The sequence below is a fragment of the Anastrepha ludens genome, chromosome 3 (assembly GCF_028408465.1).
Source record: "Anastrepha ludens isolate Willacy chromosome 3, idAnaLude1.1, whole genome shotgun sequence".
NCBI classification, from domain to species: domain Eukaryota; kingdom Metazoa; phylum Arthropoda; class Insecta; order Diptera; family Tephritidae; genus Anastrepha; species Anastrepha ludens.
The window spans coordinates 111,143,245-111,166,491 of NC_071499.1; the positions used below are offsets into that span (position 1 = coordinate 111,143,245).

General features: G+C 36.7%; 1 protein-coding gene across 1 annotated transcript; it reads right to left on the reverse strand.

Annotated features, from left to right (window-relative positions):
- Positions 1-15,209: 15,209 nt before the first annotated feature.
- On the reverse strand, positions 15,210-20,889 carry LOC128857666 (uncharacterized). Its single transcript, XM_054093413.1, has 2 exons — positions 20,814-20,889; positions 15,210-15,773 (listed from the first exon to the last, which is right to left on the reverse strand). Exons 1-2 carry the CDS (start codon positions 20,871-20,873, stop codon positions 15,210-15,212), a joined length of 624 nt encoding a protein of 207 aa, XP_053949388.1. The 5' UTR covers positions 20,874-20,889.
- Between the last annotated feature and the right edge of the window lie 2,358 nt (positions 20,890-23,247).

Here is a 23,247-nt window from a genome sequence, read left to right on the forward strand (position 1 = left end):
TTTGCAACAAATTTCGCAAACAGATGGTTTATTACGTTAATTGAGAAGTAGGCTTTTTAGGAGAACTACTACTTGTTAAAAAAGTCAAAATAAATAATATTAATAAGTTGAATAAAATATTATTGTATATGCGAAAAAAAGTTTACGAAAGCTTAATTTCGAAAATATTTCTGAAGTGGGTTGCCACCTGTGAAAAAATAAGTTCAAGTAAGAATAATATAATAAATGATAAATAACATTACGGGTGTCAAAGGAAAGGCATTTGAAAAATAAAATTTTGTTTATATATATTTAAAGAGGGTTGCCGAATGTTTGAAAATTGAATTCTTTAATTATTAATGAAAATCAAGCTAATGATATAAATTTAAGAAAGCTTCTCTCATAAAATATTTTAGCACATGGTTGCCACCTTTTGGAAAAATTAATTCAATTTAGTAAATAAGTGTAATGAAATACTGCCATATGGGTGTCAAAGGAAATAGTTATCAAAAATGTATATTTTGAATACATATTTTTGCATGGGGTTGCCAGCTGTTGAAAATTAAATTCAATAACTTCTAATGATTAATTAAACAAATTCAGTATGGGCGCCAAATGAAAGAAATTTAGGCTTATGTTAGAAAATATTTTTGCAGATGATTGCCACCTGTTTGAAAGAGTCGATTCAATTTAATAAATAATTCAACAGAAATACTTTGGGGATGGTTGTCACCTGTTTGAAATGGTTGATTCAATTTAATCAATAAGTTAACTGGAATACTATCATACGGGTGCCAAACGAAAAAGGTAGGAGAAATCTTTATTGCGAATATATTGTTGAACAAGGCTAGAGAAAAAAATTAATAAAAATTATTTGGCGTAGCAATGCGCATAAATAATACATAAAAAGTATATATAAATGGGACCTTGAAAAAACGTCATGAGATGACTCCTTCATTTATAATGTTCTTAATGCCGTATGACCACAAAATGGAGCGCAAAAAATTCGAATCTAACGAAATCAGCAGCCTAACTGAATGATTTCAGAGTTACTTTTTTCAAATGTTATGTAAATTCTTTCTTTCTTCTTTCTTTTAGGTAACCAAATTTCATCATGATTCAATTATAGAAGGTTAGGTAAATATTTTAGGGCTGCATTTACGAAAGATGGAGAAAGAGGGAAAAATGTTTTCCCCTTCTTATCTGAAGGTAGTAAAAAAGTATGTAAAGTAGCTAATTAGTCCTGTAATTAGGGAAAAACTAAGTATATTAGTTATTTAAACTATATTAGAACAAAACAACAAAAAAAATTATTGTTTTCTTTTAAAGCAAATATAATATTTATTTAGAATATTTTCGATGTTTATCTAACAACACAAGAGCACGCAGAACTATGTTTTGTTACTGTAAGTAAGTTAGTTCGTAGTTGTGAAACAAATATTAGTTAGATGTGAAACGAGAAAAAGTAAAAACATGGAGTCTCTAACTGAGTATTTTCATTACTAAATACTGCTACATAGTAACCAAAATAAGCTTTTATTTAGATTTGCGAGTATATTTTTTATTATAAGTTTTGTAGTTTATAGTTTAAAGTTGGGGGGGAGCCTGGTTTATAAGGTAAAAAAAATCAATTTTTTTTTTTCTTTTTAAGCGATTCCTAATATATTTCAGAATATTCACACAAAGTTACAGAGCCTAATTCTCAATATTTCCGTAGATACAAAGCCAAAGGCAGGCGAGCGTTAGGTAGTTACGCTGTGACCGGTCAGCTATAGTACAAACTTTATCTTCTTTTCTCGACTTTTCATTTTTATGATTTCTTTGAATTGGCGTACATGAATGAAAAAAAAACTAATGAACCTTTTGAAATGAACCATAGCTTGTATCCTTCAATATTAAATTCTCTTCTATTTGAACTAAAAAAATAGATAAAAAAAATTTTTCAAGATTTTTATACCAAGTTGAAGTGAATTTTTTTTTATAGAAAGGCATTTTTTTCTTTAAAACCTCTAAAAAGTTGAAATTTTGGAATTTCTCTCAGTTTTCGTAGTTCATCTAGAATAAAAAATCATGATAATTTGAAATCCATTTGAATTTTTTGCTTTAGATAATAATTACGAGCTGTATCTTGTACGCCAGTTGGAAACTCCAGTGTTGCAGCGCTCTACTAATTTCTATGTTAAACATTTTTTCAACTTATTTTAACCAGTACACAAATTTTTTATACTTTTTAAATGTTCATTGAAAGATAGAAAAAACTGTGCAGTGCTAAATTAATTTTTTCCTTAAAAAAAAAAATTGCAAAGAGATGCAATTTTTAGACCTCAAAAACCAGGCTCCCCCTTAACATACTTGGCCCTAATATTAGTAAGTTTTGGGAAAATGTATTCACATGGTCTTAAACAAATATTTTATATATTGCTAATATAATTCATAAATTTACGTTAAACAAATGCAATGAGAAAAATTGCGTAAAGTGGCTCGTATGGGTGTTGGAACTCTGCACTGATTCGAGCAGATGTAGGGACGTTGAACTTGCCCAGAAACCAAAATCCTGTAAACTGTAAGAAGTCTTAAAAATTGATAAATTCAAATATATAACTACGTCTTACGTCCCTTGTAGACGGAAAGTGAGAGGACTTGATCGTAGATCTACGTACAGCGTACTGTTCTAGATCCGGTATGGTATCGGCGGAGACAGCCAGTTCGGAAGCCAAGTCGATTTCAGTGGCACCAGCACAGACACATAACGACCGTCACATGCCAAACACTTGAAGTTATAATATTTACACCATCACCACAGCACGCTCAATGTCATCCATGAAATTGTCCGAAGATCCACATATGACAATGGTAGAAACACACTCTTGCCTTCGTTTCTAAAAAGCACTACAGTTGTAGCACTTAGCTCTTCAACACACCTCCCGCTGCACTTACGCGCCTCTGAGCTCCTGCAAATAAAAACTTTCAAATACAATTCATTTACACATATTCCAACATAATTTCCTAACTGTGGTACATATACCGTGACCGCGATTGTATTTGCAGTTCTAACAACCTATGAAGGAAAGGATTTAATAAGAATTTGTGCAAATGCGTGATCGAGATTTGCATGCATGAGTATTCACAAACGAGTGCTGCCTGTAGCAGAAAGACAGCTTCAAATGACCGACTATAACCAGAATCAGGACATGATTGATCTAAATAATGAAAAACATTATTCATTTGCAAAATAATTTGTTTTTATTGCAATACTTACTCGAATGTTTCCAATTAAGTAAACGGTTTTCAACAAATATGAATAAAGCAACGTGTCAAAATGGAAACAGTGTTGCCGACCATATAATTGGCACCAAAAGTTTAGTTTTTACTACAATTCAAAAGTTTTTTTGTGAAACATGTACTTTTCTTTTATAAAGAAGCAACACATTTTCAAATAAGGGATCCGAGTTGTCAAAAGGAAGCGAGAAAGCTGCTTACTTACCTAACCTTCTATAATTGAATCATGAAATATCATAAAAAAATTTCAAACTTTCCTACAGTACAAAAAATTGTAAAAATAAATAAAGAGAACAAATTAGGCATAACTTAAAATAAGCAGAGCCATTGAAGAAAATCTGTTGAGATGAAGGACTTTTTTTAATGAGGTTAAAAAAGCTCAGTGTAGAATCAAATTTCTGTATGACTGAGTAAAATAATAATAAGTTTTGCATTTCTAAAAATAAAAAAACAAAAAACTTAGAAATACAAACACAAAAAATTTAAAGTGTAATCTATAAAAATATCATGGAAATTAGTTTTGAAATTTTCATAAATATTTTTCTGAAAGTTAAATCTTAGTTTTGACATTTCAGATATGTTTTAAGTTTTTCTTTTTTAAATTATTCTTTTCTTATGCATTATTTCATTATTTATTTACTCAATAAAAAATGTAAACATCACACAAAATGTTTGATATTTGAAGTTGCATCTTAGTTTTTTACATAAAAATTAAAAACTCGTTTTAAAAGTTAAATCTAAGATTTGAAAGTTCGAATATGTTAAATTTTTGTTTTAATTTATTCTTAAATTATGTACTATTTTATTCTTTACTTACAAAAATATCAAAAAAGTTTACAAGTACCTGATATAAGAAAAAATTAAATTTGAAATTTTTATAAATGCTGTTCTGCAAGAGGGATCTTAGTATTTTACATAAAAACCAAAATCTAGATTAAAAAAATAATCATTTTCATAAACTTTGTTTTGCAAGTTAGATCTTAGTTTTGAAACTTCGAAAATGTCAAATCTTTTGTAAAATTTGTTCCTTCCATTGTTATTATTTTATTACTAAAACATACACTATAATAAAAGAATATAAAAAGAAATTATAAAAATTAAATTTGAAATTTACGTAAATACTTTTCTAAAAGTTAAAACCTTAGTTTCAACATTTTGAATATGTCTTAATTATTTTTAATTTATTTCTTGCATTATTTATTTACACAAACACTACAAAAAATGTATAATTAATGTAAAAATAATATAAAAAAAATTGTTTATGATAGTCAAATTTGAAATTTTTGTAAATATCTACCTTTTGAATGTTGGATCCCAGTTTTGACATTTGGGATACGCTTTAATTGTTCTTGTAATTTATTTATTTATTATGAATTATTGCATTAATTATTTACGCAAAAATAAAAAATAAAACATTTATAGTTTACAAAAAACAAATATTATAAAAATCAAATTTGCAATTTTCTTAAATATTAATAAATATTAAATTAAAATGAAAAATATTGTCCTTAAAAACAACAGAAATTGTGGTAAATCTTTTCTAAAAGTTAAATATTAGTTTCGGCATTTCGGATATGTTTTATTTTTTTTTCTTTAGTAATTTATGCATTATTTTATTATTTATTTACACAAGAACAAGTACAAAAAAATATAATATGAAAAATAAAAAATTGAATTTGAAAGTTTGAACAAAAGCAAAAAATAGTAATATGAAAAATATAAAAATCAAATTTGAAAATTATACAATACAATAAAAAATAATTTTCAGCAAGTTAAATTCTAGTTTTAAAATTTCGGATATAATTTGATTACTATTTTTTTTTTTGTATTTTGAAAATGTGTTCTCTTGTTTTGTATTATTATTTTGCCATTTTAATTTTTTTTATATATTTCCCAAATTTTATTCAAATTATGCAAAAATTTCATCACACTCATTTTTAGCTAAATTGCGCGCTAAACGTTTACGAGATATTAATTTTTTCCGTTTTTTATCGGCTTGGAACCACTGTGCGCCGCACACCAACACCCTAACCTCATTGTGCATACATACATACATACCATAGCTATGTATGCGCATATGTGCATACCAACAGTTACATTCCTTCCATTACTTCCACACTCAGCCGCTGGGTACATCAACAAAATTGTCATCATCAATGTCAGCGTAATGACATATTGTGCGCATATTTGCATAAAGTGTTGCTGTTTTTCACCCACCACCCAGTCGCCCACTTTGTTGTAACCATTCGCTTATCAACTCCACCCCCAACACCACCATCAGCGCGTTGCTCGCATTTTCATCCACTGATTGCGCATCTTTTACTCAATCATCCTTCGAATTCTGATCGTCACATGCATACCTACAAACTCACATACATGCACACAATCATATTTATAACGGTTTTTATGGTTTGTTGTTGTTGCCGCAATGACTGTCATATGGGTGACAACAAAGTGGATTACGTTGTCAGCAATATGTCACACACTACCGCCCGCCCACACCTCTGCCTCGGTCATTTGTGCAAATACATGAAAAGGATTTTTACTTCAATGCCAAGAGTGTCAAGCCAAGTTGATTTATTTTTTTGTGTTTGCTCAAATTCAATTAATTAAAATTTAATTATATGCAAATTTTATTTGAGGTTTTTTCTTAGTCTTTTCTAAGCCAAAGACAAAAAAACTTAATTATGCACATTGTTGTACGCACACCCTTGCACAATGGAGGGGCGTGGTGCGACGCGGAAGTGAAAGAAGTTTGATTGTTTGAATTCTTGATTTTCAAGGGATGCCGTATTGGAAATGGAAACTTAAATGAGGAAGTGAAGTCTTACGTGGGGCAGTAAATTCTGTAAAAAGACAGCTTTGTGTGAATGTATGTCACCACCAGATAGGTATGTATGTACCTATGTCAAACTTATTTAAAGGTTTAGAGTGGTGATGATTGTCGATTTTGCAGCTCATAAAATGCTGAATATGCAGGGTTACTGGGAAAATTGTCCTAGAGCATTATTAAGCAGGTCATTTGTGGTTAATTTATTTGAAAAATGTTTCAAAAATATAATATTTCTATATTAAATAAATAAAATAAAATAAAATAAAATAAAATAAAATAAATCCATTCCCGATCTGCAATTCACACAGCTGCTTTTATTATTCCCACTGCCTAAATGTGTGCAATTCTCAATAGGTATTGCGCTAAGCATTGGCTGATCATTTAATTCCACTATTAACTCTGAAAAGATGCATATACTGTGCAGGCGTTCATACTTTTCTAACACTAAATTACAGCCAAAAAACAAACACAAAAAAAAAAAACAGAACTAGACCTCCCAATTCCTGTGCAAAATCGATCGCTTAGTAAATCCACATCGAGGCATCGAGATATTCAGCCCAATCAAACAATTCATCGTAGACTGTTTTTCGTAGAAACTAAGAAATTTTAATCATACAATTCTCATAACTCTGAACGTACATTCGAAATTCGTAGAGGAGTATTCACTGAATACACCCGAAACGTCAAATCTTAGAGTTTTGTAAAATTTTTCCACGACGCACGACGAAAAAAAAAACAAACAAAAACTGTAAAATGTAAGTCCAATATTATTGAATTTGAAAAGGTCGAGCCAAGGAGCACCAGGAGATTTGGTGGCTCCTAAAACACTCAGGCTAAAGAGCCCATTGTATTTAAAGCTCCGGAAAGGGGGTAGATAGTCAAGGAGGGAGGGAGAAAAGTATCAGAGAAAGAGATAGAAAAGAATAGAGACAGAGATAGAGATAGTTAGTCCTGTGAGAATTTTCCAGATTCTTTGGTAAATCTGTAAATATCCTCCAGTTTTAGAGAACGAATATTACTCATTCTCATGACATCGGAACCCAATACTCGTAGTCGCGCTGTAGCAAAGGCAGGACATTCACAGAGAAAGTGCTCAGTGCTATCCGCCTCCTCCAAGCATGACAGGCATACCGCGTCCTCGATGATTCCAATGGTGGTTATATGCTGACCCCATGGGTTGTGCCCTGTAATGATGCCGACCATCAACCGAATGCCTTTCCTTCTAAGTTTTAGTAGAAAGTTTGACAGTTTTCGGTTCGGACTTGTCACAAAACACTTTGCAGTTCTGCAGCGTTCTAGACCGGACCATCGCTCTTTATGTAGATTACCTACATAATCGCTGATCCAATTCTTGGTTCCTGCGGGACTGATTCCAATTATTGGCTCAGGCCCCTGTGGCGGCACCGCTGATCCACGGCTGGCCAATTCGTCGGCAATTTCCTTTCCTTGAACACCTGAGTGTCCCGGAACCCATATAAGTACAAGCCTGTTTTGTCTTGCGACAGAATTAAGCTTTTTCTTACATTCTTGAACAATCTTTGAGGTTTGCTTCGCGTTCTCCAGGGCCTTCAATGCAGCCTGACTGTCACTGAAGACTCCAATCTGTTTCCCGCTCCATCTCCTCTCGATTATCCATTCGGCTACTTTTAGGATACCAAAAACTTCTGTTTGGAAAACAGTTGCCATTCTCCCCATAGCATAGTGATACTTATTACTATCGTTTAAGTACCATCCGGCTCCAGACCCTATTTCGTTCTTGGACCCATCGGTAAAGAAAATATCCGTCAAACCTCTCTCACGCAATGGAAATCTGACATCAAATTTCCTTCCAAATGAAACTGTGGGTATCAGGTCATCTTTAAGTGCCAAAAACAGTGGATACTGCTCCGACAGCAACTTAAAGATTTCTCTGTGTCCCGAAGTTCCATCTTCGTGCCAGAAACCATATTTGTGGAGTCTACCATTGCTTTTATTGCTTCCTGTTGTATCTTAAGATCCAGAGGCAAATCAAGCATAGCATTTAGGGCATCACCAGAGGTTGTACTCATGTCACCCGTGATGCATAAACATACACTTCTTTGCAGCCTGTATAGTTCCCGGATTGTGGACTTAACCATGCTCCGTCGCCACCAGAGCACAGAAGCGTAAGTGATGATTGGTCTGATAAGTGCTGTGTATATCCATAGGACCACAGCAGGTTTCAGACGCCAGGTTTTGCCAAAGGCTCTACGGCATTGCTGAAAAATCTTCGTTGCACGATTCACCTTCAGTGAAACGTGTGTCTCCCAAGTCAGCTTCCTATCCAGGATTACTCCTAGATACTTAACTTCGTTGGAGAGACCAAGTGTCACACCTTTCAGTGTTGGAAGACTGAGTCTATCCAATTTCCGTTTTCTCGTAAACAAGACTATGGTTGTGTTGTTCCAATACTAACTTAACTATAAATAAAAAGAAATTTTTGAAGCATATTTTTTTTTATGTGACTTCCACAGGTGTACAGTTGTAACAACACGGCAGCAAGATACCACTTTGCTCGAGCTAATACAGCAGAAACCAAGGATTGTTCAGGGTTTCTCTAAAGGTTTCTCGGACAGTGGAAGAGGTAATCGAGTTTTGGCACCATGTCGCGAAGGAGCTTAACAGTGGGGACCCAACCAACAGAAATGCATCACGCTGGAAAAAGTAATAAAGGACAGCCTACATCCGTTCCACAACATATTATTATTTCAGATGTGTACAGATTGGAAGGCTTATATAAAGCGAAAATTGCCCGAAAACATGAGGGAGCAACAGCAATTAGCGGTGGCCGAAAAAAGGGGCCTGACTGCTTTCGAGACCAGCACAGTCGATATCTCAGGCACAGTAAGTATGAGACTACCTGCCACTGACGAAGAAGAGAATCGCGCATCCATCCGGTCGTATCCATGCTAACGGATAACTCCAGTCCTTCTTTCACGACACGTGCACCAACTGTCCAAAAGTAAACCGATGCAAGTGCTGCAGATCTTATTAAAAGGCAGCTGGTCCTTCAAAAGGACTTCCATGCAAAGAGCCTGCAACATTTTGCCCAATAAGAAATGAAGCTAGACAATCTCGCTTCGACTATGCAGCGAATGTGTGCATCCTAGAGCACCAGAGCTGGAAGAAACATGCAGGCAGCATAGAAACATGGAGGACTTGAATGCAGTCAAAAATCAAATAAAGCAACAAATGTTAGAAGAGGAATATAAGGGCTTAGAAGCTTTGAGCTTTTGTGTGTAAGGGCCCGGCACTCGAAGTGTAACCAATTAAAAAGGTCATTAATTTCGTTTGAAAAATTACTTTTATTCAATTCAAAGTAAAAAATGTGTGAAAATAATATAAAATTAAGAATCAATTTACTTTTTCTCGATATGACCAACTTTTGCCTTGACTTTGGCCTTGAGACGGTCCAGAAACGAATCGGAAGCTGCCCGAATGTGAGTTGCAGATATTTTGGTCCACTCGCAGACAATGGCTTTTCTCGAGACTGGTGAATCTTTTAGTTCGGACCTTGATCCCTAAAACGGCGGAAGAGAATAATCCATCGTATTTGCGTTTGGTGAATTTGAGAGCCCCTGTGTGGACGTTATGAAGTTCGGACGGTGTTTTTTAGCCATTCCTGGTTCACTCACTTAGTTGTGAGAAGGTGCCGAGTTCTCTTGAAACGTCCACGGTCTGCCACCGAAAAATGTTTGTCTGCGCTCGGCTTCAAAGCAACCTCCAGAATACTTTCTTGTTAATATTTCGCATTTCCCTTGAGAAAAGGCTCGATGAAACCGATTGGAGAACGCCCATCTGCGGTTACAAGGGCCCAAACCATTACTTGTGGCGGGTGCTGCCTCCTGGTGGCCAATCGATGACTCAAATATTCGTATGAACGGTCGGCCAAATAAACCCTATCGTTTTGACAAATTATCTCGTCAGAAAACACAATATTCGGAAATTGACCGCTTTCGGCCAAGCGAAGCAACTCCTTTGCTCTCTCAAGTCTGACTTGGTGCTGCTTTAGTGGGAAATCATGCGCCTTTTGAATCTTATAAGGCTTGACTTTGAAATCATTTTTCAGTATGCGGCGGAAGCTACGGTCAGATGTTTTCAGTTCATTCGACATTTGATTGGCACTTTGTCGGAGATTTCGCTCAAGTCGCTTCTTCACTTTTGGAACCATTTCACGCGACGTTGCAGTCTTTTGATGACCACCTCCACGACTCTTCGCGATGCTACCAGTATCATTGTAACGAGTAATGGTGCGATAAATAAAAACTTTATTTACTTTAAGGTGCTCGAGCTCACGAACAATCGCTGGTTGTGATTTTCCAGCCAAATATTATGTAATGCAATCACACTATTGAAATTTGAAATCCATTACATACTTTCTTTTTTTCGCATTTACTCTCGGTAAAATGCTTCCGCGCGCTTGAAAACAAGATTCGGGACTGCCATTTAGCCAACTAATAGACAGCTGAGGCGAGAGCGATATGAAGTTGGTTACATTTCGAGTGCCGGACCCTGTACATATACACAAAAATTATTGTGGTTAGCTAAAAAATTCTGATACTATTTAGCAGAAAACATAAAACATCTGCTTAGAGTAACAGAAAAGGCGAAATATTTAGGACTTGTACAGCATAGGAAGCTAAATTAGGGGCTCACAGTCGCAGATAGAGTACGCAAATCCATGATGGCGTTGTACTCCTGCGGAAGGCTAATTGGAAAGAGATGGGGATTGGAACCCAGATGATACACTGGCTGTACACAGCAGTGGTTAGGCCTATTCTCTACTATGGCATTGTAATATGGTGGAATGCCCTTGAGAAGGGGGTGAACTTCAAAAAACTTGACAAGATTCAGATACTAGCATCTATTCTCAAAACTGGCGCGATGTCAACCACACCATCGAAAGCATTTTATGCGACATTAAACTTCCTGCCGGTAGATCTGCAGGCAAAATACATCGCGCGCAGCACGACAATAAGGCTGAACACTCTAAGTAAGTTGTCAAATAAGAGCTACGGTCATGGCAAAATCCTGGCTGGCACTTCGGAGATTCCCGAATTGGTGGACTATGTACTCCCGCCCACACTTGCTATTACATCGTTCACGACCCTCCTACCCTCAAGGGAAGAGTGGGAACGGGACAATGTAAGACAGGGCGAGTCTATTCATGTATACACAGATGGCTCAAAGCTCGAGGGCAGGGTGGGCGGAGGTGTATATTCCGAGCATCTGGGAATCTCCTTCAGTTTTCGGCTCCCCGACTACTGTAGTGTCTTTCAGTCCGAACTGATGGCAATAACGAAAGCCGCGACACTGGTACAGTGTGATGCGATATCCGGAAATGACATCTACATTTTCACTGACAGCCCGGCGGCGATAAAATCCCTCACAAAGCAGTCGACAACCTCCAAGGTAGCCATGATAATATGGGTTCCTGGCCAACGCGACATTGAGGGTAACTGTAGAGCCGATGAACTAGCGAGACTCGCCACCAAGTTGACCGATGAGTGCATAGACAATGACATTGGCATTCCCTTGCAAACATGTAAGCTACTTATCCTTGAAGAAATCGTAAGGAAAGTAAACGAAAGATGGCGTAATGAAGCCACCTGTAAAATCGCCCATCAACTGTGGCCGACTCTTAGTGCTAAACGCACAAGTCACTGTGTCACTAAACACACTGAAGTCAGTCATAACGGGACATTGCCTAATAGGTAAGCTCGCCCAAAGGATGGGTGTGCAAGCACACGACTTCTGTAGAAGTTGTCTTGATGAGGAAGAGGAGGAGACAATCTTGCCCCTTCTGTGCCATTGTCCTGCTCTATCCAGACGGAGATTTGCTATTCTAGGCAAACAATTTTTTAACGAATTGGAAGATCTCAGTGCCGCAGAAATAGGAGATATTCTAAAAATTTTGAAAAACGCACAATGGTTTTAGGAGAAATAGGGAAACTCCCTCACGCGGCATCACAATGGGCTATGAGCCTGAGTGTGCCCCACAAGACAACCGCTTCAACCTAACCTAACCTAGCTACAAAATTGTTTTTTGTTTAATCTAAAATCGCTTATTTATTTGGCTTTTGTAAATTTCTAATTTATTTATTTTTGAAATGTCTATTTTAAATACTTTAATTTATAAATCACTAGACTTCCTCTAAAAATTAATAAAAATGAATTTTTGAAACACTTGCTTACTTTTTTACTAATTTGTATTTGTTAAGCATTTTTACCCACTATGCAGTGTATCGTTTTCACCATTTCTTTGGCGAGCACCTAAAATATCCAGTTAAAAAAGGGTTAAAAGGTTCTACAAATATATTTCTTGAAAAATTTTACAATAAGTCTACTTTCACAAAAATTTCATGCAACTCATAATAATCCCCAAAAATGAAACTAATTTTAATAACTTTATTCTGATTTTTTTTTTATTTTATTGCTTTCATATTTAGTTCACTGTATGTAACCATCTACAATCCATCAAAATATTTCCAGAGAGAAACGCCATTTCAATGCCTTCACAACCTTATTTTGTGTATGCAACATTTAAAGGTTTCGCTCTGCTTATTTGCTTCTTGTTTGTGTAACGAATTTCCGCAGCTTAATTTTAAACATTTACCGAAAAAATTATTCCCTCAAGGTCTACTTTCCCGTCGTCTCTGACCAGCGGCTCGAACCACAGGCAGCAGGATGAAGAAATCCAAGCGCGAAAAGCGCGAAAGAAGAAGAATACAAACAAGAAAATGCTGATAGTGGTGTTGTAGTATTCCATGCATATGCGCTGTAATGTTGTAGTAGTTGGCATGAAAAATTGCGCACAAAAGTATGCAATCGCGCCCTACTCCGAGTTAGTCGGTTGCTAATGCCAACGAAGCTACAGCTGCACCAAGGCTGCCGTTGCTTATTTCGTTAACGGTGTGTTAGTTACACGTACACAAAAATATTTGCCGTTGGGTATTAGTGTTGTTGGTATTGTTAGTATTGTTCACGCAAGCTGCATGTTGCAAACGCGCTATTTTATATGCGAACTCAGTTGCGATGGATTTAATCCAATATTTATTGTTGTCTAATATTTTATTTTCGCAAAACTTTGCGTTGGAAAGACATGGCGCGCGCATTAGGCAACGTTTTCATATGTGCATGCGTTATGCATACATACGTATGTCTGTTTGTATGTGTGTACAGCTGTATAATTCAACTTAGAACTGTCTGTTTGTTTTTCCCCCATTTTTTTTTTTTGTTGTTCTGCGCAAGATGTACAGTAAGATGCTAGAACGGCCAGCCAGCGCGAAAAAGTGGAAAATTATTTCTTCTTGCCGTAAATGCTACACTTGTTATGATTACCCGTTTGTTGTTGTTGTTTTTCTTTTTTCTGCTCTGTGCTGTCCAGCAGCTTTGCTCCCATTAAACTAACAAAGCATTTTATTTATGCATTTCTCTTCCTACCATACACGCGCTGTGGACGTAGCTTGCAAAAATTCAAAACAAGAACGAAATAAACAAAAAATCACTGTAATCTATTTCCAGGCGCGCATCAGCTGCATACCAATGCGCTTTTATGTGCATACAACAATGCCTTGCCCAGCACTACACGAATGTTTACCCAACTGCTCCATTTTATACAACTCCCAATTCCTCTGCCGCTGGTTTTGATCTGGTAACTGCAGTGGAGTGGAACGCGCGCTAGGCTTACCCTTGTGGATCCAGCATATTTGCGCACAAAATCGCTTTATCGAAAATGATAAATTGATTTGGTTACTTTACGAGTTCATTTGCTGTTGTTCAAAATGCTGCATTTCAATGCTTGAACTCTACTTCTTTTTGCGCTACTTTGAGAATTCGCGATTGCCTTTCCAAGTGAATGGAGTCGTTAAGTGCTTTGGACTCTGTGGCAGCCGGCCAATTTGAATTTGAGGTATTTGAAGTTATTGCGTTTAATTTTCGAATGCCTATGCAATTCATATCTGCTCAAGTGTAAATGGCGTTGCTCATGATGAGCGCTGGATGCGTGTGGATTAGCTCAAGCTACCCATTGCAAATCAGTGAATTTTCATTGGTGTTTTATTATTTAAAAGAATGCAATCTATAGGGGCTTAAGATTTGTATTTAAAGCCATGTTTTAAACCAACAATTTTGGAAGTATTGGAGTACTTGTGGCGCAAAATTAGTCACCCTAGAAGAAGATTTATTATTTTTGCAAAGGGCACCGTACGTCAAACATATTTCACACTTCTTAACATAAAACAAAAAATTAATTTAGTGTGTAAAAGCCAAAATAGAGATTTCCATCACTCTATATACATATAAAAAACAAAAAAAAAAAAATTCTTGTCACAAAAAAATCGTAAACGTCTTTAAGAGATCCGAATTTTTTCTTTGTAATCCTACATAGTGAATATTTATGTAGATTTATTGAGGCTTTATTGAAGAAAGTTCACCCAACTTTAAAAAAATTTATAAATTTTGTTTCTCACTGAAAATATTGTGAAAAATCTTAAGCGTTTTTAAGAGAAATTATTTTACGTGGGAAGGATGCGCGAACACAACAATTGCCTGTTAAATAAAATGCGAGCGCGTTCGGTGGTAACTTCACAAGTGATTTATTTATTTCTAAATTCGAGTTTTTATAGTGTCTTAGCCTAACGGATTGAGTTCAAATTTATGTAATTACAGTAAATATGTATTGCTCTGTTACGTTTATGTAATATAGGTGTTTATACATATATAGTGATATTTTTAAATTCATATACGAAAATTGAACAGTATTTTAGAAAACAGTAAGCTTAATATTGAAACGTTATGAGAAATTATGGAATTTAACAAATTATTATAATAATGATTAAAATTAAATTAAATATATAAAATTAAATTAAAAATTAAAATTCTAAGCCATTTGGCGTAACACCGGCCACCTTGAAAGGCTCATGGTCCTTCAACGTCTGATGGCAGTACGGCGAGCTTGTGAACGGGGCGTTTAATTACGCCCGCTTTGGTTGCCACGTCTGCTACGCGGACTTTGCCGTCTTGCCCTGTTACGATTGCGGCGACGCGGCCGAGCACCCATTGCTGCGGTGGTGTGTTGTCTTCCTGAACCAGGACGAGGTCATTCAGCTCGAGGTTGCGTTTCGGATGCAACCACTTGTTCCTCTGTTGAAGACCCAACAGGTAGTTCCTGGACCACAGTCGCCAAAACTGTTGCTTGAGACAACAGACAAGTTGCCATCTGTCGCAGCAACGCATTGGGTCCATCGATACTTGGGCTGGTGGCAGCGCTCGAAGGGGGCACCCAACTAATAGGTGCGCTGGTGTTAGGGCCTCTCCATCGTTCGGGTCCTGACTCAGTGGTACCAGGGGTCGCGAGTTGAGTACGGCCTCGACCTCGACGAGCAGCGTCTGTAGTTCTTCGGCGGTGAGCAGCGCGTTGCCGATTGCGCGCACGAGAAGGTGTTTGGCGGACTTCACTGCCGCCTCCCATAACCCGCCGAAGTGCGGTGCCCTGGGTGGTATAAAGGCGAAGGTGAATCCTTCGTCCGTTGCGTATTTCTGTACTTCCGGTTGTTGGGCCTCGAAAGCATCCCTCAGCTCGCGAAGCTTGCGATCGGCGCCGACGAAGTTGGTGGCGTTGTCGCTGTATATTTTCCGCGGCATTCCTCGGCGTCCAATGAACCTTTTTAGGGCGAAAATAAAACAATTAGAAGACAAGTCTGTTACTAGTTCTAAATGTACTGCCTTTGAAGTGAAACAAACGAACACTGCGATATATGTTTTTACTGGGGGTATACCTCGTATTTTTAATGTAGTTTATACGGGACCACAAAAATCTACTCCACATATTAGAAAGGGTCGTAGTGCACGAAGCCTATCGGCAGGCAAATTTCCCATTATTTGGGATTGCAGCTTCGGCTTATAATGAAAGCAGTGTGTGCAGTTTCGAACGGTACGACTACAAGCTTCTCGAGCATTGACCAGCCAAATGCGGTCTCGGAGAAGCGCTACCAATGCCTTTGCTCCAGCATGGTGATTTCGAAAATGTAGGTACCGTAAGTATGTGGTAACGAAGTGCGAGTTCTTGCTTAAGAGCAGTGGGAACTTGGCATCATATGGGAGAGGCGCATTTAATAGGCGGCCTCCTACTCGGAGTAAATTAAACGACAGCGACAATTCCGAGTAGTTGTGCAAAAATGGATTAAGTTTTTGCAAACTTGAGGGTAGGGTGGTTCCTTTGGTGAGTTTCATAATTTCTTCACCATATTCAACATGTTGAACCACCTGAATGACTTTGAGGAAACTTAATTTAATATCCTCAGCCGTCAGCATTTGTGTGAATGTCGCAGATGGGTTTCTAATGCGTTTTATCCATCTTAATATGTAAGCGACAATACGAAGCAGTTTTTGATGAGAAGATACTCTTTTGGTGAGTTCCATAATTGGATGCGATTCATTTGCTTGAACAACTAAAACTGTTCCGTTCCGTTTCTTCTCTAATGCTTCGTCTCCTGGAGAGAGCTGGAAGTGGGTGTTTGTTGGCCATAACGCAGGGTCTTCTAGGAGGAACTGTGGACCGCTAAACCAGATAGAATTATTCAATTCGTCCACGTTACAACCCCGAGACACTTGATCCGCGGGATTTTGCTTAGTTGGCACATGTCGCCAAGTAGCTTTATCCGTCAACTCTTGGATTTCGGACACTCTGTTTGCAACAAAGGTCTGTAGTACAGATGGATGCGTTTTGATCCAATGCAAAACAATTTCGGAGTCTGTCCAGAAGTTTATATTTTCAATTGGCCGACTCAACATTGGCGCTATTCGTGACCATAATTTGGCCAGCAAGTGGGCTGCCGAGAGCTCTAGACGCGGAAGAGATTTAGTCTTCAGCGGAGCCACTCTAGACTTTGCAGTAAGCAGCGTACATTTCGTTCCACCAGCCGAATGGCTACGTATGTATATGCAGCAGCCATACGCTCGTATTGAGGCGTCGGCAAAGCCATGAATTTGGCAGCTTGCACTCGACTCGGTGTGTACAAACCGAGGAATGCTTATTGATGGTAGCTGCAGTAGATTGGCTTTGAAATTTTCCCAGCTGGTGTCGAGGTGCAATGGAATCGACTCATCCCAATCTAGTTTTTGCAGCCAAAGCTCTTGCAATAAGATTTTTGCTTTGGTAACTAGTGGGGCAAGTAAACCAAGAGGATCGAAAAGACGAGCCGAAACTGATAATATGTTTCGCTTAGTGGCTCGTAAACTGGTAAAGTTGTCATTTAAGACAAACCGAAACAAATCTTCCTTCGGCAACCAATGGATTCCAAGTGTTTTTGTGGAGTCTGTGTGATTGAAGTTTAAGGCCTTCTCAAAACTCTCACAATCGAAAAATGATGGGTGATTTGAAAACCACTTAGATAAATTGAATCCTGCCGAGTTTAATATTTTAACTACCTCACTTCTAATAAGATCTAGAGATTCGAAATTATCGGATCCTGTAAGCAGGTCGTCTACATAAAAATCTCTTTTTATTGCCTTTGAGCCGAGTGGATACATATGTGTATTGGCATCGCTGAGCATTTGTAAACACCGTGTAGCGAGAAATGGAGCAGGCGCAGTGCCGTATGTTACGGTGTTAAGTCGAAAGATTTGAAGTGGCTCAGATGGATGCCGTCTCCACACTACAAGCTGAAAGTTTTTGTCTTCTTCGTGCATGAGAATTTGGCGGTACATTTTAGTAATGTCCGCCGTAAATGCATATTTATGCAAACGAAAACGAAGAAGTGTTGAATACAGCTCTTCTTGAATGGTCGGCCCAACCATCAAGATTTCATTCAACGCAATTTGAGAAGAGGTACGACTTGATGCGTCGAAAACAACACGTAATTTAGTCCTCGTACTTTCAGGCCGAAGAACGCATTGATGCGGAATGAAGTAGTGTGGCTCACTCGGGATCTTATTATTTGTTGGGCTCATGTGACCCAATTCGATGTATTCATTCATGAAGTCCAGATACATTTGACGAAGTTCTGGATCTTTCAAGGTCTTTCTCTCCAGGGCCTGAAACCGCCGAGACGCGGTTTCATAGGAATTACCGAGTAACTTACGGTCATCTTTGAAAGGCAGTCTTACTTGAAGCCTTCCTGAAGGCAAAACTTTAGTAGTTTTTACGAAAAATTTTTCACACTCTATTTGTTCAGGTGTGAATTTTGTCGAACTAGCCCCTGAAGGTATTTCTTCCATCGCCCAGAACCTTTGGACAATGGAATCTATATTTGCTAGATTTTGTTCAGTATGGCATAATGTGCTACTGACTGTGGGGGGAGGACGTTGGTTGGAGGCGTATTTGCCAGACACAACCCAGCCTAAAAGTGTCTTTTGCAATGTTGGGTGATTGGGGCTGGCCTTGATCTGGCCTACAGCTAAAAGCTCGAAAAATGTTTCAGCACCTAACAAAAGATCTACCTTTTGAGCCTTATAAAATTCTGGGTCCGCTAAGCTAATGTTTTTAGGAATTTTCCAGCCATTAATATTTACGTTACGATCTGGATGGCTGGCTGAAATGGATCGCATTATCCAAAACTGTGCCGAAAACTCATAATTATTGACCCGCGATTTTACAAACGTATTTAATTTCGTCCTTACTTTTTTGGTTGCATTTCCGATGCCGATAATATTTAAGGTCGTACTTTCGCGACGAATTCGTAATTTCTGCGCCAAATCCTCTGTCATGAAATTCACCTGAGATCCAGAATCCAGCAAGGCTCGTGCAGCAAGGTACTCTCCGGAGCTACCTTTTACGTTGACTACGGCTGTAGCCAACATAACCCGATCTGGTGTACTCGTCGTGTGCATGGCATGCGAGGTCGAAAGTTGTGGTGCAGTTGCAAAGGATGCAGGGTACTGGTGCAGCAACGTGTGATGCGAACGGTTGCAAACACGACACCGATCCGCTTTGCACTTTGAAACTGAGTGCCCCTTTCGCAAACAATTTATGCATAAGGGGACTGATTTAGCAAACTCAAATCGCTGCTGAGCAGAGAGAGTTTTAAAAGTAGGACACGCGGGTATACTATGATCATTTGATTTACAGTGCGGACACACCGGCTGTTTTATATTTGAAGTCACTAAGGCAGCTTTCGTCCTTCCCGCATGAAGGTGGGGTTTCTGAATGCTGTGACTGCTTGACGGCTTGAGCCTCGACGTTGAGGCTTCATCGGCAGATAAATGTTGGTAGCGTTTATTTAATGCTGCCTCACACTCACGCCATAATGGCAGCTTATCATAATCCAACTGTTCCTCCCACTTTGACCGAGTAACGGTGTCAACTTTTGACATTACCAGATGAATTATGATAGCGTTTGTGATGTTTTTCTCATCACCTAACGACAGCAACGAGTCGTAAACAGCCGACACTGTATCAATCATTGTGCGCAATGAAAGCGCAGATGGCTTTGGGATAGTTGGCAGTTCAAAAAGTTTGGAAATTGTATCGAAAAATATTAAGCATTTATTGTCATAAACCTTTTTGAGACTAGCCAACGCCTTCGAATAATTTTCGTCCGACATTTGGAAGGCCTTTACCGTTCCCAAAGCTTCACCAGACAGACAGTTAACCAAGTGATTAAATTTCTCAATGTCTGGGATTGTAGGATCGTTGTGCACCAAACTCTCGAACAGACTCATAAAATTTTTAAATTCTGAATATTCCCCTTTAAATTTCGGTAGCGACATTTTCGGTAGTCGCGAGCTGTGAGGTGCAACAAAGGATGTTTCGGCTATTGATGATTTATTTCTAGCCAGAATAGATTTTATAATGGACTTAGTTTCCACTATTAGGTCCTCTAACTCCCCACGGGCTATGTCTTCCTCGTCGATTTCTTCAATTTTCGACTGACACTTCATAAGCTTATCGCTATGAGCGTTCAAAATGTCCAGTCGACACTCCAATTCAATTGGATCTAACGACATTGTTTTATCGAGGAGACCCGTTTTTATGCGCACTATACTATTTTTCGCAACAGTTCGCTGGCGCTTTAGTGATTTCAATTCCATAATCTCCTTACTTGGAGAGAGACTTGGAACTGCTGTCTTTGGCTTGCTCATTTTGAGTTAAATTATTTAAACTCCCGAAAAATTTGCTCAATGTCCACAGAAACGAAAAAATTTCTGTGAGAGTTTGTGGCTGAAAAAACAAAAACGAAAAGATGGCTGAATAGCCTGCACAAATCTCAATCAGAAAAACGAAAAATAGCTGTTGGACAAGGCTGTGGTCAGGCCACGAAAGGATCAGCAAGCACAGTAGCACAACACTACGAAAATTGTTCAACAGATTTGCGAAAAATCGATTTTTGTTTAAATTATTTCCTTGTAAATAATCCGTATTTACGAAAAATTTATTTAACTTTATAATAATTTTAATTTAATTGAACTTATTGTTCGAAAAAAAAGGTCTTCAATTTCTTTAATTTTGTTTTTTAAATTTATTGACGATTTCGCATTTAAGGTCACACCCTTTATTATCAAATCCCAACGTACCCTTGTTTCACTTTCGCGGAGTTTTATATACGTATATTTGTATAGATAATTGTATATATGGTACATGTACACATATGGGAGTGTGTACATATATGTATGTATATATATGCAAGAAAGTGAAAAGGGGATGCAAAAAATTGAGAGTGTTTATCAACAACAACCACAACTTTCAATTTATTGCACTTGTTACCTGTATAGGCTTATTGCAAGCCTTGACTTTCCTTTTGCAAAGGATGCAGGTGCAGGTCATTCCTGGCGGCGACAGAACCAGCGGAAGGGATTGCAGCGACAGCGGGCGATGACGGCAGCAGCAGTGACCAGAGTAGCAGCGACGGTTACAGTGATGAGAGCAGCGGCGAGTATGGCAATAACTGCGAGAACTGTGACAGCGGACAGTGATATATACACGAGGGCGACGAAATATCACTGTGACCGTTTATATAAGCACCGCACTGTTTCAGCTTTGCGCTGTGTATTGTAGTTTATGCTTTTTTATTTATTATATATATTTTTTTTTTTTAACTTTTTTGGCTATTAATATTTTATTTTATTTATATGTTAAACAATTTTTTTTTTTAAATAATTTTAACGTTTTTTTGTTTTTTTTTTGATAGATGTATTAGTTTTTCTTTTCTTTTTTTTTTTTGGTTTTTGGGGGCTCACTGTCACTGTGCACTTTTTTTATATGCATATACATATGTATGTACATATATTAGTTTTGCTGTCTTTTTTGTTATTTTTTTTAATTTTTTGTTTGCGAGACGACTTTTTGTTTTGCTTGTGAACGGACCGCGCAGGCAATTGTTGTTACTAATTAAAGCACTTATCGTTTTTATATGTTTATTGTTTTGTGTATTTCGAAATAATTTCCGATTATGTTCACCAATTTATTATTATTTTTTTTTTTGTATTTGGAATTACTTCTCTTAATAGTTTGCTTATGTTCAAAGTATATTCTGCCTCACGCATCAGGTCCCTGCTCGGGCGCCATGAAAAATCTTAAGCGTTTTTAAGAGAAATTATTTTACGTGGGAAGGATGCGCGAATATAACAATTGCCTGTTAAATAAAATGCGAGCGCGTTCGGTGGTAACTTCACAAGTGATTTATTTATTTCTAAATTCGAGTTTTTATAGTGTCTTAGCCTAACGGATTGAGTTCAAATTTATGTAATTACAGTAAATATGTATTGCTCTGTTACGTTTATGTAATATAGGTGTTTATACATATATAGTGATATTTTTAAATTCATATACGAAAATTGAACAGTATTTTAGAAAACAGTAAGCTTAATATTGAAACGTTATGAGAAATTATGGAATTTAACAAATTATTATAATAATGATTAAAATTAAATTAAATATATAAAATTAAATTAAAAATTAAAATTCTAAGCCATTTGGCGTAACAATATTGCTTTTAATTCTTGCTGTATGCAGCAGGAATCTGCATAATGGGGGTTTATTTTATTAGTTTAAGTTATAAAAAATATTTTTTATTATTTCTACAGGCATTCTTTCTTTGTTATACCTACAGGCATTCCTTATAAAATAACAGTAGAAACATCCGATCTCTGTAACCGTACCAAAAATTAGCATGTACATACATATAATATTGTAATCATATTTGTTTTTCTATCTGTATTTTTCGTTAAGCTAACAGTGCCTGCTTTGCAGATTTGATACTATAAAGAAGGTTGCGAAAATACATTGCACCCTCTTCTACTTGGTGCATGAACAAATCCACACATCGTTTTTCACTCGGAAAAATTAATTAACAGGATTAAGAAAATACTTAATTCCTCAAAACACTTGCCATTCAAGTAAAAGTTGAAATCCCTCAAAAAACTCAATATGTAGATATCCTCTTGTGGCATTTCACTCATATGAATTATTGTTACTTCTTAAAAATAGGCGCCACTGTTTACTACTAAGAGGCAGCAAAAAAAATGCTTGACTTTCCCGCAAACTATTTAATTTTGATGTCTGAGTGATCCAAGTGATTTTAGGCGTTGCCGTAAATTTTTCCAAAATTTTTTTTATTTGTAGGCTTAAGAAGTAAAATGAAAAAAATTAAAAAAAAATGGTAATTTTCAAATTTATTCTGTGTTGCGAAATTTGGTATAGAGTTTATCAAAGTCAAATAACTGCGGTTCTTTTTAAACTTTTTATAATTTTTTTAGGTTTAAATACACTTGAAAAATGTCCAAATAAAAAAGAATGGATGTATGACATATACTCTAAAAAACATTTTTTTTTGTTTGATTTTTGATGTTAAAAAACATTTTTTTTTGTTTGATTTTTGAAAAAACAAAATTTTTTTGGTTGGTTTTTGATTAAACAAAATTATTTTTTGTTTTGGTGTTTTTTTGGATTTTTTTTGTTATTTGGTAAAATAATTTAATTGTTTTGTTCACTCCTCAGATTTTTAAAATCAAACACCTTCAATTATTTTTTAAATTCTTATAATTTCTTTTAGGATGAAATATTTAAAAACAATTTTTTTTTTTTGAAATTTTTTTTTTTAGAAAATTTTTTTTTGTTCAATCTTAAAATTTTTAAGGTCAAACAACTTCTTTATAAAATTTTTATACTTTTTTTAGGAGGAAATATATTTCTTAAAAAA